Source organism: Anser brachyrhynchus (genome assembly GCF_964034855.1).
Source record: "Anser brachyrhynchus genome assembly, chromosome: 18".
Lineage (NCBI taxonomy): Eukaryota > Metazoa > Chordata > Aves > Anseriformes > Anatidae > Anser > Anser brachyrhynchus.
This window is the reverse complement of record NC_137711.1, coordinates 1302490-1315954: the sequence shown is the minus strand read 5'-3', so window position 1 is coordinate 1315954 and position 13465 is coordinate 1302490. Positions and strand designations below refer to the sequence as shown.

The following is a 13465-nucleotide window of genomic DNA, read 5'->3' as shown; positions in this document are numbered from 1 at the left end:
TGCTGGGGTGGACGCTGTCGGGAGCCTTCCGAAAGGGCAGCTTGGCTTCGTTTGAGCTCCTGGCAAAGTGCTCTCGCTGTCACTCCAGGACTCTGCCCCATTAGGCTAGGTGTGAAAATAGTGCTGAGAAGTGCACGTTGCTAACTAAATGGAGACCTTGGAGGGGGACTCTTGACTAGAAACGCTCCCTGTGCAGCAGCACAGGCACTGTCTTCTCACCGTTCTTCACTGCTGGAAGGACCTCTGTGTCTTACAGTGCCCTTTGAGCCGTGCCTCTCTGAGCTACGCCAGGTGAATCTCTCTCCTGTGTAGCTCTGACCCGGGCTCTTCTCTTGCAGGTGGTCCCGACAACCAGGTTCACTTCGAGGGGTACCAGGTCTCCAACCAGTGCATGGCGCTGGTTCGGGATGAGTGTCTGCTGCCCTGCCGAGATGCACCGGAGCTGGGCTACGCTAAGGAGTCCAGCAGCGAGCAGTATGTGCCTGATGTGTTCTATAAGGTAAGCACTGCGTGCTCGTGGGTGGGGGAGCTGCAAAAACAGCTCTGCTGCGTGCCTGGAAATCAGCGTGGCCAGCTCGGGAAAGGATGTCTTTGAGGTCTGAACTATTTTCAGTAGTAACCGTTCACCACATGTCTGCAAAGTAATTGCATAAGCTCCATTTCCCCCTCGTAAAAGTGCTGTTAGGGTTTCCAGCGCTGCAGTAGCCATTGGCTATCCGGCTTCTAAATAAGGTCTGCAGCGATCCACTGAGAGCCCACAGCAAGTGCTCTGAATTCACCTCCTCTTCTGTATTTGTTGGCTGAATCTGCCGTGGCTCTCTGTTTTAATCCCCAGCTGAGTTCACCTTCCTCCACAGTTGTGTGATGTGCACTAGCACAAACGGCGCAGTGAAAGCAGCGGGTTCCTTATGCAGTGCTGGGGATTTGCTCGTGTGTGACACGCTGACAGGCACCGACCGGGTAACAGATGCAACAAAAGTTAGTGTAGCTCACGCAGCAAGAGGAGAGACAGCCTTGTGCGTGCTTCTCTGCAACAAAAGGAGGGTTCGAAGGCTTTCAGAGCAGTGGCAGGGCAGGAGGGCGTCCCTGGTATTCCTCCCTAGCACTGGGGCTCCTGCCTGCGCCCGGGTCTTGTGCTCGAGTCAGACCACAAACTCCAAGAAGTGGTCCCGAGGAGCAGGGAGGGATACCTGCGTCCAGCGCGGATCCAGAACGCTCTTATTGAAGTGTCATGCTAGAGCCCTGCTGGTATCTGGCCTGCTGCAGTTCTCAGTGCAGTTTTCGTGATGAATGGACTGTCATCATCCACTTGGCAGTTGTTTCTGCAGATCTTCAGACCTCCGGTATCTGCGGGGCTGAGTTAGAAACTAGGGGACAGGATCTCTGTGGAGGCTAATGGCACCGCTTCTCAAACTTGTGTATGTTGGTGCCCTGTGAGCAAGGACAGGGGAATTAATTAATGGCACTGCTTGCCAGCTAATTAGCCATCCATCACCCCAGTTAGTTATCTCATTCTTGTCTGTGTCTGATATTCAAAGCCTGCTCAGCCTGCAGCACTCCTGCCATCTGTATTAAAGCTGTCCGCTGAGGAGTACAGGATATGCAGAGCTACCATTGTTCGAGACAACTGAAACGAGCACGCTGTACGCCAGCAGCAGAAAAGGAGCTTGTCAGGATGCTCTTGCACTGCCCGAACCCGAGACTGATGAGACTCTACCCCCTCTACCCCTTGATGCTGTGCTGTTGGGTTGTTTTAACCCCACCTGAAAACGAGGGAGACCTTTTGGCTAAATTCAGCGTTCGAGAGCAATCTGTACTCTGGGGAAAAGCAGCTAAAATCCTCACCTTTTCCCTTAGCTCGCGGACAGCTTGCTATTAGGAGCTGATAAGCCAGGTCCGTTTGAGATACAGCGGAGCTCGGTTGTGCAATGGTTGGCGTCTAGCACGGAGATGACTTCACCTCCTGGCGTGCCGTGGTCCCGCTCCGCAGGAGCCCACGCCGTGCCACATCGGGGTGCAGCCCCGCAGGAGGTCCCGTAGGTCTGGGTCCCACATGTGGGCCACCCCGGGTGTTGGGAGCAGCAGGAAGCCGGTGGGTGTTCCCGCAAGGTCTTCCCTCCGATTCGTAATCTGAAGCAGGGAGATAAACAAAACGCGAACTGATGGCTCCAGCCTTCTCTGGAAATTTCCATGAACCACTGATTCACTGGGTCGGGCTGCAGCTTATTTCATGTGTTTTATAACTTCTCTCCGTAATTGCCTCTTTCATGATGTGCTCGAGGAGGGCCTGAGGACTGCTCTGGCGGGTGGGATTGTCCTCCAGCCTTAAACGTGTTTGGCTGTAGGATCTCTTAATTTTTTTTTTTTTTGGAATGTTCTTAAATCAATGGAAAGCTTAGTCACTCCTGGCTTTGAAAACCTTCGGGGTCTCATTAAATGTACAAGGCTTGAGGTCAGAGACACTACCTCATAGTTACTGGGTTGGTGACAGCGATGGTGTCAAAGCACTGGTTAAATACAGGACGAGGAGCAGGAGTCCAGTGCTTGGCCGCGTGGTTACGGACATCTGGTTCGTGGTGCAGCACCTTTCTTCCCTTTTCTCTGTCAAAACTGCAGGAGCTGAGCAGCTTTCTCCCCAGTCCTTGATGTGGGGGTTCCCCCCTGCGCTGTCTCCCCACATCTGGCTTTGGGCAGAAAACTGCGCTTTCGGTTAGTTGCTGCGTTTTGTCTCGGGCTGAGAAGCTACCACTGGTAGAGAGAAAAATCCACAGATACATTTCTATGTAACGTGCAAGTATTCATTCTGAAAAGCCTTTTAGGATGAAAGGGGCTGTACAAATTTATTATAATTGGATGCAAACCAGAAGGTCAGCGCTGGTCTAGCACGGATGTATTTATAGAACAACTTTGCGTCCAGATGCAAGAAGAAAAATCTATTGAACTCGTGTACAGCAGGGCAAGGGAGCAGATTCACCTCCACTCCTGCAGATAGCAGAGGTGCTGATGCCTGCGCAGTGAAGTGCACGCTAGCAGCAGTGCCTCAGTCACGCCGCTCGGAGATGTCTCGTGCCTCCGCTCGCAGTAGGTGTTGTTACTCGAGCAATGACTGCTAGGAAATGCACCCCGATGGGTAATGCTGCGGGCGCGGGAAGGGGGTGAGGACCCACTGCAGTGCACGCACACAGCTGCCAGGAAAGAGAAGGACGTCGATCTTCAGGCAGCGAGCCATTTCTGCATGTTTTGCACCACTTTCTGCTTGCAGAGTGGAAGCGGGGGGCCTCCACGACCCCGGGGCTGCAGCCGTTCCTGCTGAACGTGACTCGGCGGCCTGGTAGCAGAGGTGGGCTTTTCTCCCATGGAAACAGGAAAACTGATGGCACCAGCTTTGTCCTGCCAGGATGAGGCGTTTTTCCTGAGCCTCTAGCCTTGTGATTTCTATATGTCTTTACCATTCTCTTTACGTTGGCCGCTAGCCCTGCTGCTCGGAGGAACCACCCCAGTGGAACTGGCAGCGTGTGCTTTCTGCATGCAGCCTTTGCTTTCCTGGCTTGGGAAGGCTGGAGCTCTGCTCTAGCGTGAAAGTCGAGGGCTTTGGGGACCGCGAGTACAAGCTGCTTCCCTCTGAGATGCCTCTCCAGGTAAGATTAGCCAGAAGGAAGAAAACATCCCCCTCGCCTCCCAGGTTGCCTGCGAAGCGTCACGGTGCAGCGCTGTTCCCGGTCTGAACGCTGCACAGCCAGCACGTGCTGCCGGGCGCGCTCAGCGCGAGGAGGCTCACGAAGGAGCCGCTGTTGTCAAGGCGCAGAAGCTGGGGCAGCCCTCTGCTTGCAGGCGAAGACGACGATGTTGCAGTGACCGCTTCACCTTGTTGCCCAGCTGAATGTGACACGCGGACGCTTCCTGTGCCTTCTGCCCTTGAGCAGTTACCTCCTTCGTCTGTCTGCTTCTAAAAAAACAGCCATATTGATTTCGATTTTGCCAAGAATGTAACTTCCAAACTGAGGGATGGTTATCCAGAGCTGAAATTGGTTGCTCAGTGCCTCAGTCGGGTCTGATCCTTCCCGTCAGGCTGCCTGCGCCCAGCAGCACGCTGCCCGCGTGCTCCCAGCTCCCACTCTGCCGGGTCCGCAGCTGCAGCAGGGCCAAACTCTGCTCCCCACGGCCCAAACAGCGCAGGGGGGAGGATTGCTGTGTTTTACAGACCCTTTGAAATGCCTCAACAATCGGATTTGGGGACTGGGTGGCTTTGGCTCTTCCCGCAGTTGTTTACCTCAGCTTAGTAGTGCAAACACGAAGACGACATCCGTGCAGTGAGTTGCATTTTACAGCTGCCTCGCTATTCCCCAACGTTTCTTCGGGATGGTGTAAGACAGGAACCCTCCACAATGGCACCAGTGTTGTGAAAGAGCCCTTTGCCCCCACAGGGTCCGGCAAGAGCAGTTTGCTTTACAACAGTTGAGGCTGTGTCCGACGAGACATCTTCTTGAACAAATGTGCTCCCATCTGGCCCGGGCAGAGACCGGATGGGACACGGACCCCCAGCTGCTCTCAGCCACGCTGTCCCCCCACCCCGTGGCACGCGTCGCTTCTGCCCCTGCACTTTGAAATCCTCCTCCCAGGCAGGACTCGATAGCCGGGCTGTGCAGGGAGCTCTCACCAGCAGCGACGGACTTCCCCTGCCTGGCCTCCGCCCAGCGCTTGTGCTGGGCTGGAAAAACCTTCCTAGCCTTAAATGTCCCAGCTGCTCCGGGGAGGAGGATGCTCGATTAGCTCACGGGGAGTCTCCTGAGAAGGGCTTCAACTCTCCCTGACCTGTTGCTTACCCGTGGAAAAGTCGCTTCGTTTCTGTACGTCGGCTGCCTGTCGGTGTGAGGGTGAGCCCGGTGCGGCTCCCGGACAGCAGCAGAGGGAAAGGCGGCTCCGGGCTCCCTTAGCACCCAGAGCCAGGGCTGCTCGTCTCCGTGCCGGCTGCCATCGCCCTCCTCTTGGAGATGCTGAAGCCCCCCAGGACCACCTCTGCCCGATCCCGCCGTTCTCTCCCTGACCTCACGGCTTTGCAGCTTCTGCCTCCGAACGGTGGTTTCGAAGGCTCCCATCGCAGCGCCTGATGCAATCTGCAGTTTGCTCCTGTCTTCGGGATGATTCATTGTCCAGATCCTCCGGGGGGGCCGTGTGCTGCCTGATTTCTGTCCAGGTGCCAAATGGCTGTGCCTCCGTTAACCGCTTCCTGCCCTCCGCTCGGGGCCGCCGACGCCGCACGGAGCGCGTTTGTGGCTGGGGGGGCGGCCGGGGGGGGCTGCGAGGCCTCGGCAGCACAGCACCTCGTGCTCCGCGGCCAAGTGCGGGCTGAGGATGTCTTCCTCCTAGCGATTCTCCCGGTTTGACATTTGTTAGGGCTTCTAAGATGTAATCGCCTAATAAAACGGTGCATGGGGGCTGCAGGAGAGTGCCGGCATGGGCGGGGGGTGGGGGGGTTTGTGGCTGGGGAGCTGCAGGGTCTGGACACGTCCTCTGAGCCGGCTGCAGCGAGGTTCCAGCGTGGTGCTGACTGTGCCGTGCACGTCTCGAAGGCCTCGGCAGCGTGACATTAAAAAGGAGGCATTTAACATGGAAATCCCCAGAGGCGGAGATTAAAGAGAACAGGTGCTGGAAAAATGTTTCTGCATATTAGAACTTAATTAGATTTGAAAATGAATTCCAGATGGGCTAATTACGTGTGAGTTGTTGCAGGTCCTTTCTTGCAGGGGCAGGATTGTGTTGGGGAAGCTGATTTGGTTTGATTGGATTTGATTCCTGACTCTTGCGGTATCGCTGCGATCTAGGAGCAGGTTAGCTTTCAGGCCCTGTGATCTCTCTGAAAAGGCTCCACGTCTCCTGCTGCTCCTGTCAGAGCCGGAGAGATCTGAGGCCACAAGCCACCAGGCTTGTTGCTGAAATAACCACGGGGCCAACAACCTGTCATGTTCAAGGAGGAGAGATCCTTATCGGGATTGCTTTTAAAAGGAGCTTCAAAGGCTGGAAGGTAGATTCTTACAAAGGGAGCCGTTCCTGGGGACGGGGGGTGCTGGGGGTGGAGGTGGGGAGGGGGCTCGCGGAAGGGGGGCTGTTGCCTGGAGCAGGGCAGCGAGCCGGAGCCTGCTCGGGCGATGTCCGTCCGGGTGCACCGGGAGAGCGGGGCGCGAGAGCGGGGTGCTGGCTGCTGCAGCGCGCGCTTGAGCCGCGTAAATACCAGCGGAGCTGAGAAATGCTTGGTAGCGGGGGAGTGGCGCGCTCACGGGGAAAAACACGGCTCGCGGGGGGGGCTGTCAGCCACGGGCGGCTCGTCCCAAAGCGCGCGACTCCGTGGCTCGCCGGCTCAGCCCGAGGAGCACTGCCCCAAATCCGCAGCTCTCGGCCTCTCGCAGGGCTCCCCAAAAGCCCCCGAGGTGCCGGGGTGTCCGTGTGCAGCAGCCTCGGGTCTGCCTCCGGCCGCTGGGACCCCGCTCGCTCGACGCAAACTTTTACGTAGGGTCTCTGGTTGGGAATTATGGGCGTGTAATTTACATGGGGCTCAATGAATGATTTATAACATGTTAAGTGATGATTTAGGGAGAAAATACAACCCCCTCTTACAGAATCTTTAATGAAAAGTGTCACTTCTTATGAATTTATTTCTGAAGCTGTGTTTGAACTCGGCGTGTTTGACATAAATCACGTCTAATTGTCATTTTATGATTAATGAACATATGCTGGCCATTTTTCTCCATAATTAAACTTTATGTTCAGTTCGCCTGGCAAAGCAAAACAAGTTTACGCCCTGTGATACGCTGGCCCTTCAGGTCTGCGTATGAGGGAGTGCCTGGGTTTCCAGTTCCTGAGCAGAAACGAGTGGCCAGAGCAGGGACTCGTGGCCAGACCTGCAGAAAGCCAGGCTTGCCCTGGCTGAGAACGCAGATGTGGAGCTATCCCTCCCTTTTCAGACAACTCTGCGTCTTAAGTGGCCTTTACTCTGCTCGGATAACGCTGGCCATCTCTCTGGTGGCGATGACAGAGGCAAACAAGACCAAGGTGCTGTGACTGTCACAAAACACTCCCTTGGCTCGCAAGGGAGCTTAGAGGGAACTAAGGGTGGCTTAGAGCTGCAGAGGGCTCGAACCTCGGGGAGCTGCAGGGATTTGGGCAGCTCTGCCCTGGCCCCAGCACCCGGCGTCGTGCCAGCTGGTTCTTCCCCACATCCTGAGGAATCCCCGAGCTCCAACACGAGTGTCCCGGGGCAGCGCCCCTCCTGCTTCACCCCGTTCTGCACCAGGGGCTAACGATCCTCTTCTCCTTCCAGGACATAGACAAGTTTGGCAACGAGATCACCCAGCTGGCTCGCCCGCTCCCAGTCGAGTACCTGATCATAGATGTAAGTAGTCGGTACGCCCCGATGGCAGCCAGCGGAGGTGGTCGGGGCAAAGAGCGGATCCTAACCCACCTCTGGAATTCACACCGGAGCCGGTTCGTGGGACGGGCTCTGTTCCTCTCCTCTTTCGCCTCTGCGCGCAGGCATTCCTAGCGCAGAGGCGCAGGCGGCGGTGTGCCCAGGGGTGATCACAGTGCTCCCGGGGGGGGGGAGCCGCGTGCGGCGGTGCCAGGGCACATGTTTGCTTCCTGGGAAGGCCCTGCCTGGCGTCTTATCGCCGCGTGGAGGTGGCACGGAGCCATACGGCAGGGGAAGCAGCCAGCCCCACGGACACGTGTGCTGGGCACCACCTGACGGGGAGCTCATTAGAAAGCTCCCATTGTCTGTCTTAGCAGCAATTAAGAATCCAGCTCCTCGTAGTGACTCAGCAGGCCGGGTTGGTGCTCCAAAAATGCCTTTTCCTGGGGGAGGGAGGACAAGACGGAGCACGGGGCTTGGCTGGAGCAGGGCCACCGCCTGCCCGCGAGCAAGCCCTGCCAGGCACCGCGGCACGGCTCTGCCCTTTGGCTTGAAAGGGAACTGTTACGGTGTGTGGAAGGCAGGAAAGCAAATAATTCAGATGACAGATGATACTGCCGGAGCTGGAGGCGGTGCCAACAACGATTAAATCCTCCCGAAGCAACTGCTCTGGTCCAGCTGCCCCGCGGCACGGGGAAGCTGGCAGCCCAGAGGCTTCCTCTTGCTCTTGCTTCGAGCACACAAAGTGCCCGGTGTGCGAGCCGCTTATCGGCCCTCGGGCTGGCACGGCGATGTGCCCCTCGCTCGGGGAAACGCCGTGTTCAGGACAAGGGGCCCATTGTGCGGGGCCCCCCGACGCCCCGTGCCAGTCGGCAGTGCCGGAACGTATTTATTGCTCAAGTAGTAAAGGCATCTGCTTCGGGGCTACCTGGGGTGTAATTAAGACGAAAACAGATTGACGGAACATGCAGTTAGGAGCAGTCTGGAAAGCTGCATTTCCGAAGCATCTTGTTTTGTCTTTTTTTTTTTTAAAAAAAAAAAAAAAAGGCATTTAAAAAAAAAAAAGGCATTATTCAAGTTCATACTGCACTGGCAGGTATTTCTGCCTACAGAGAGCCTCTGTCAGGGCAGAGTAACTGACAGCAGAGCTTTGAAGCCCCCCAGAATGAGGACCGGTGTAAATGTCAGTCGCTGGCTGCTGCGCCCAGGCACCCCTGGAGGAAGGAGGGCGCGAGGTGGTGTAAGCGCTGGGCACAGGGTGCCGACAGGAGGCAGGATCGGTGCACCCTGAGCAGGGGCACAGCCTGTTAAATGAAGCACAGGGCTGCTCTCTGAGCACCCAGTCCAGCCCGGAGCAGGGCACAGCCCTGGCTCCCCGTCCCAGTCAGGGCAGGGGCCACGCTGTGCCCCCCCCCAGGTGCTAAGGAGACCCCCGGGGTGACCCCAAGCAGCGGCTCCCTGGCGCGGGGCAGAGCTGCGGTGGGAGCTGCTGCGCCCCGGGACCTTTGCAAAGGGGACGCTCTCTGCGGCACCATTTCGTGCTGTTTGGAGCTCGGTGCATTTCCCTCAGCTCCATTAAAAGCGACCCCCAGGAGCTGGGGCTGTGCTGGTTGGAATACTGCTTTACGTGGTAAAAACCATCAGAAGATCCGTGCTGTGATTGCCTTCCCGGCTGAGCCGTGCCTGCTCTCAGCAGCCTTTCTTCCCGTGTCCCTTTTGCCTCTCCTGCTGTCAGCGCTCTGATCGTCCTTTCTTGGATTTTCAGATCACCACGACTTTCCCCAAGGATCCAGTCTACACTTTTTCTATTTCTCAAAACCCATTTCCCATCGAGAACCGCGATGTGCTGGGAGAAACTCAGGTAAGCGCTTGACGCCGAAGCCGTCTCACGCGGAGGCGTCGTCTGTTCCCCTTTCCCTTCCTAACGGCTCCAGGAGGACAGCTGCGGCCGTGCCCTGAGATCACCCCTCCACGCCTCAGCCCGGCGTTTGCCAAACACCTTCCTGCGCTGCGCGGCGTCTGCGTGCAGATGAGGGGCCGGGCGCGCTGCTCCCCGCCTGCCCGGCGACGAGCTCCAGGCCTGCCTGCGTGCTCTGCCAGATAACCCGGGGAGCTGCAGGGAGCGATCCGGCTGGGCTCCAGCCCCACGGACGGGACAGGACCCGCTGGCGACAGGAGCGGGACGAGGGGCTGCTGCTGCTGCAGCTCCGACAGAGCTGTCTTCCCTTCCTGCACCGCTGCTGAAAACGCAGCGACCTTTTGCCGAAGGAGGCCCGTAGCGTTGAGCAGAGGCAGCTGCTGGACAGCCCGAGGCGTGCGCGGGGTTTTGCCAGCGCACAGAAGGCCGGAGTTGCTTTAAAGCAGCAACAGCTAGTTTCTCTTAAGAGCCTGTGCCAGAGATGTCAAAGACTTCCTCCAAAAGTAATCGCAGAAGGAGGGCCGCTGCCCGTCGCGGCGCTGACAGGCTGGGAGAGGTCGGCTGTTCGTCGCCCTCGTTTGGGGGTGGCCCGTGTTCGACGGCAGAGAGAGGAGGCTGGGAAAGAAGGGGCTGCTTTGCCCCCATCCGCCTCTTTTTTTTTTTTTCCTTGGGGACTGGGCTTTGCGTTGAGCTGACAGCCTCTGCCCGGCGCTTCCTGGGGCTGGGGTTGTTCGGTGCTTGGGTCGGAGAGGCAGCGCGGACCCGAAGGCCCTCTTCCTTGGAAGCTCTTAGCTGAAACCCAGCCAGCCGGCCCGGGATGTGACCTGGGGATGGTCTGCACATTGCAGATGGTGCTCAAAAGAGGAATGTTGCAGCGTCTGTTGGTGGATCTGAATCGGAAAACAGAGTTATGACGTGGGGGGAAAGTGACTTTTTTATTACTTTCCTGTCTCCGTAGGACTTCCACAGCTTGGCCACGTACCTGTCCCAGAACACTTCCTCCGTTTTCCTAGACATCATTTCCGATTTCCATCTGCTCCTCTTCCTGGTCACGAACGAGGTCATGCCTCTGCGGGTACGTAATGGGAGGAAACGGCCGTGTCAGCGCCGCCGGCCCTGCCCTCCGTGTCCCTCGGTGTCCCTCGGTGCTCCGAGGACACCGCCGCAGCCCCGGGCACGGCCCCAGGCCGGGCGCCTGCAGCCACGCAGGACGTGCAGCTGGCCCGATGCCTGTTCTTCCAGGCTGTGACCTTTCAGCAGAGTGTTTAAAAAGTGAAACCGAAGCCCCCGGCTGGCCCGAGAGCTCTCCGAGCACCGCTCGGAGCAGCGAGGGGGTGGTGGCTGTTCGCACGGTCACAGGCTGGACAGAGCCAACTTGGCCGCGGCTCAGAGAGCTGGAAACGTTTAAAAAATAATAAAAAAAATCTCAGAATCAGAAATCCCTGTTGTAACGGTAACGAGATCAGAGCCCCCACATCTCTGCGAGGCCCGCAGCTCCCTCTCCGTGCGGCTCTGTTCTCTTGGCCTGGCACCGGTGGCTGGGCGCCTGCCCAGGCCCCCCGGTTCACATCTGCACCCTCCAAACCTTCCTGTTTGGAGCCAGCAAAACGGGCCGCGTGTTTGCCGGAGGCCTCGTGGGCGCCGGGGACCGAGCATGTGCAGGGCAGCTGGGCTGACCCTGGGCAGCTGGAGATCAGGCTGGGGCCGCGAGCGGGGCTGGGGCCGGGCACGGAGCTCTCCGGGGCGGCTGCTTTGGAAAAGTTTGCACCCTGCTGGGATTTGGGCTCAGCCCGCAGCCTCCCAGCGGAGGGAAGCGAAGGATTCGGGTTGTAGGGGGATGTCTGCACGCTGGGGGGAGCAGAGGGGATAATCTCCATCTTACTCCCTGCCAACAACCATCACTCGCGCAACTCCAGAGACCTTTTAGGAGAGGGCGACGGCTCCCTCGCAGCTCTGGCTTGGGGTGAGTGGTGGAGGAGGGCAGGGAGGCTCTCGCCTGGCTCCAATCTGATCGCCGCAGGAGTGCCCGGCGCTGATTTTTCCCCTTTTGTGGCTTCCAGGACAGCATCAGCTTGTTGCTGGAAGCCGTGAGAACCAAGAACGAGGAGCTTGCGCAGACCTGGAAGAAATCGGAGCAGTGGGCCACCATCGAGCAGCTCTGCAGTAAGAAGGGGGCTCGGGGCCGCGCTCCCTCGTCCTTCGGGGCAGGGGCTGGGCTCAGCAGGTCGGTGAGGGCTCGGTGCTGCTCTCCAGCTGCCTGCGGAGCCTCGGGCACGAGGAAAGCTGGCCCTGTGCAGCCCCCGCTGCCGGGCCACACGGAGAGCGGTGGGAAGGGGCCGTGGGCAGCATCTCTGCCAGGGCGCTGCTCCGAGTGGGGCCGGGTGAGCGGGGCTGGGCTGTGGCCTTTGGGGGGTCTTTGGGGGGGGTCTTTGGGGTGGTGAGCCCTGCGCCCGCTTGGGAGCAGCCCCCCGGTGCCAGCCTCGAGGTGAAAGCAGCCCCCGAGCTGCTCGCAGCCCCTCTGCCCTGCTCTAACCGGGTTCTTTCTCCTGCAGGCACAGTCGGCGTCCAGCTCCCCGGACTGCACGAGTACGGTGCCGTGGGCGGCTCGACGCACGCCGTCTCGGCGGCCATGTGGGCCTGCCAGCACTGCACCTTCATGAACCAGCCGGGCACGGACCACTGTGAGATGTGCAGCCTGCCCCGCACCTAGCCCCGGCGGCGCGGCCGCAGCCTCCAATACAGAGCCAACCCTCCAGCAGCAGCAGCCGTGGTGCTCGTCCCCTACCCGGCCTCCCCCCCCTGCTTCCTGCACCCCGGGGCCGGGAGCCGGCCAGGGGAGGGGGGTGGCTCTGGCCCTGCTCCCCCCTCGCTTTTTGGGGGGCTGCCCCCTCCCCGTGGCAGGAGCTGGGCGCCCCGGGGCCGCGCTCTCCGGCGTCCCCAGCGCAGTGTTCGCCTGCTCCTGGTGAGCGCTGGGGGCTTGGGGCCGCTCCGGGGCCCCCGCTTCCCTTCCCGAGGTGTCCCCCAGGCTGTGGAGGTGACAAGGGGGGGTGGCGGCACCTCCCTGCCCCCCAGCTTTGCTCCCCTTCCCCTGCGGCTCGCTGCTGCCAGCCTTGGGCTCCCGGGCAGCCTTCCCGGCCCTCCCGCCAGCTTCCCGCTAAGGGCCCGGCGTGCGCCTGCGAGAGCAGCTCCGCCAGGCTGGGCCCCGCGCTGGCACCGCGCCCGCAGCAGGATGCGGCCCCCTGGCACCGGGCGGGGGGCGGGCACGTGCCAGCTCGCCGCTTGGCATCACCCCCGCGGCACCTCCGCGCGCTGCGGAGCTGCTTCGGCTGCCGGCATCCTCCCGGGGGCGGCAGGACGGGAGCTTTTTGCCCCCCCCAACCCCCCCCACGACACCAACGGCCGTGTGGTGAGCCCCCAGCGGAGCTCGTCCCCTCCTGGGGGGCGAAGCCGTGCTGGGGGGGCCGTGTAATTTGGGTTTCTGCCTGCCCCCACTCGGCAGGGGAGCGGAGCCTTCCCTGCAGCTGGCTCCTGCCCCAGCCCCGGTGTTTGAGCGCATCCTCCCCTGGCGGCGTGCTCGGGGGGGGCCTCTCGCTGCTCGCTCTCCCTTTAGCCCCCGGCTGGGGGCTGCTGGGGGGCCGGGACGGGGCAGGCGGGTGCTGGCAGTGCCCCGTGGGCCCGGCCCCCCCCTCTCACAGGGCCCTCTCTGGGATTTGGGGCCTCGGCTCGGTTCCCGGGGCACCGGTGTCGGCACCATCCTGCGCCACCCCACCGAGGGAGGCGCGAAGCCCCCATCCTGTCCCCGGACGGCGTCACCCCCGCCTTCTCCATCTGGGCAGGGGGCAGCGGGACGGGTGGGCGGCGTGGTGTGGGGACCCCCCCCCGGAGGCCTCCCCAGCCCCTCGCTGCTGCCTGCGGGCTCTGCGGAGGCTGCCCAAGGCTCGGTCCCGCCGCGCTGAGCGGCCACCAGCCCCGTCCCTGCCGCGGGGCCGCGGTTTGCTTTTCCCCTGGGTTTCTCGGTGCTGGAGGGGGGGAGGCGGGGGGGTTTGCAGCGGTGTGCGGTGCCTGGACTGAACGACCCGGAAGGCAGGGTCGGGCGAGTTAACGTTGAATAAAAAAGCACCTGAAACGTAGAGCCAGCGCCGTGC

At 60.3% G+C, this 13465-nt stretch overlaps 1 protein-coding gene and 1 long non-coding RNA gene across 2 annotated transcripts in view; one reads left to right on the top strand and one right to left on the bottom strand.

The window, feature by feature from the left end:
- The window catches only part of NPLOC4 (NPL4 homolog, ubiquitin recognition factor), a 29842-nt gene extending 16392 nt beyond the window's left edge, over window positions 1–13450 (top strand). The window contains exons 12-17 of the mRNA XM_080561058.1: window positions 339–499; window positions 7316–7387; window positions 9168–9263; window positions 10279–10395; window positions 11381–11483; window positions 11873–13450. Coding sequence (XP_080417184.1) covers window positions 339–499; window positions 7316–7387; window positions 9168–9263; window positions 10279–10395; window positions 11381–11483; window positions 11873–12030 — 707 coding nt within the window. The 3' untranslated portion in view covers window positions 12031–13450. The remainder of the gene's footprint in view (window positions 1–338; window positions 500–7315; window positions 7388–9167; window positions 9264–10278; window positions 10396–11380; window positions 11484–11872) is intronic.
- On the bottom strand, window positions 823–5976 carry LOC308180046. Its single transcript, XR_013940711.1, has 2 exons — window positions 1846–5976; window positions 823–1431 (listed from the first exon to the last, which is right to left on the bottom strand). It is a non-coding gene; the product is annotated as an uncharacterized lncRNA (long non-coding RNA).
- Window positions 13451–13465: the final 15 nt, after the last annotated feature.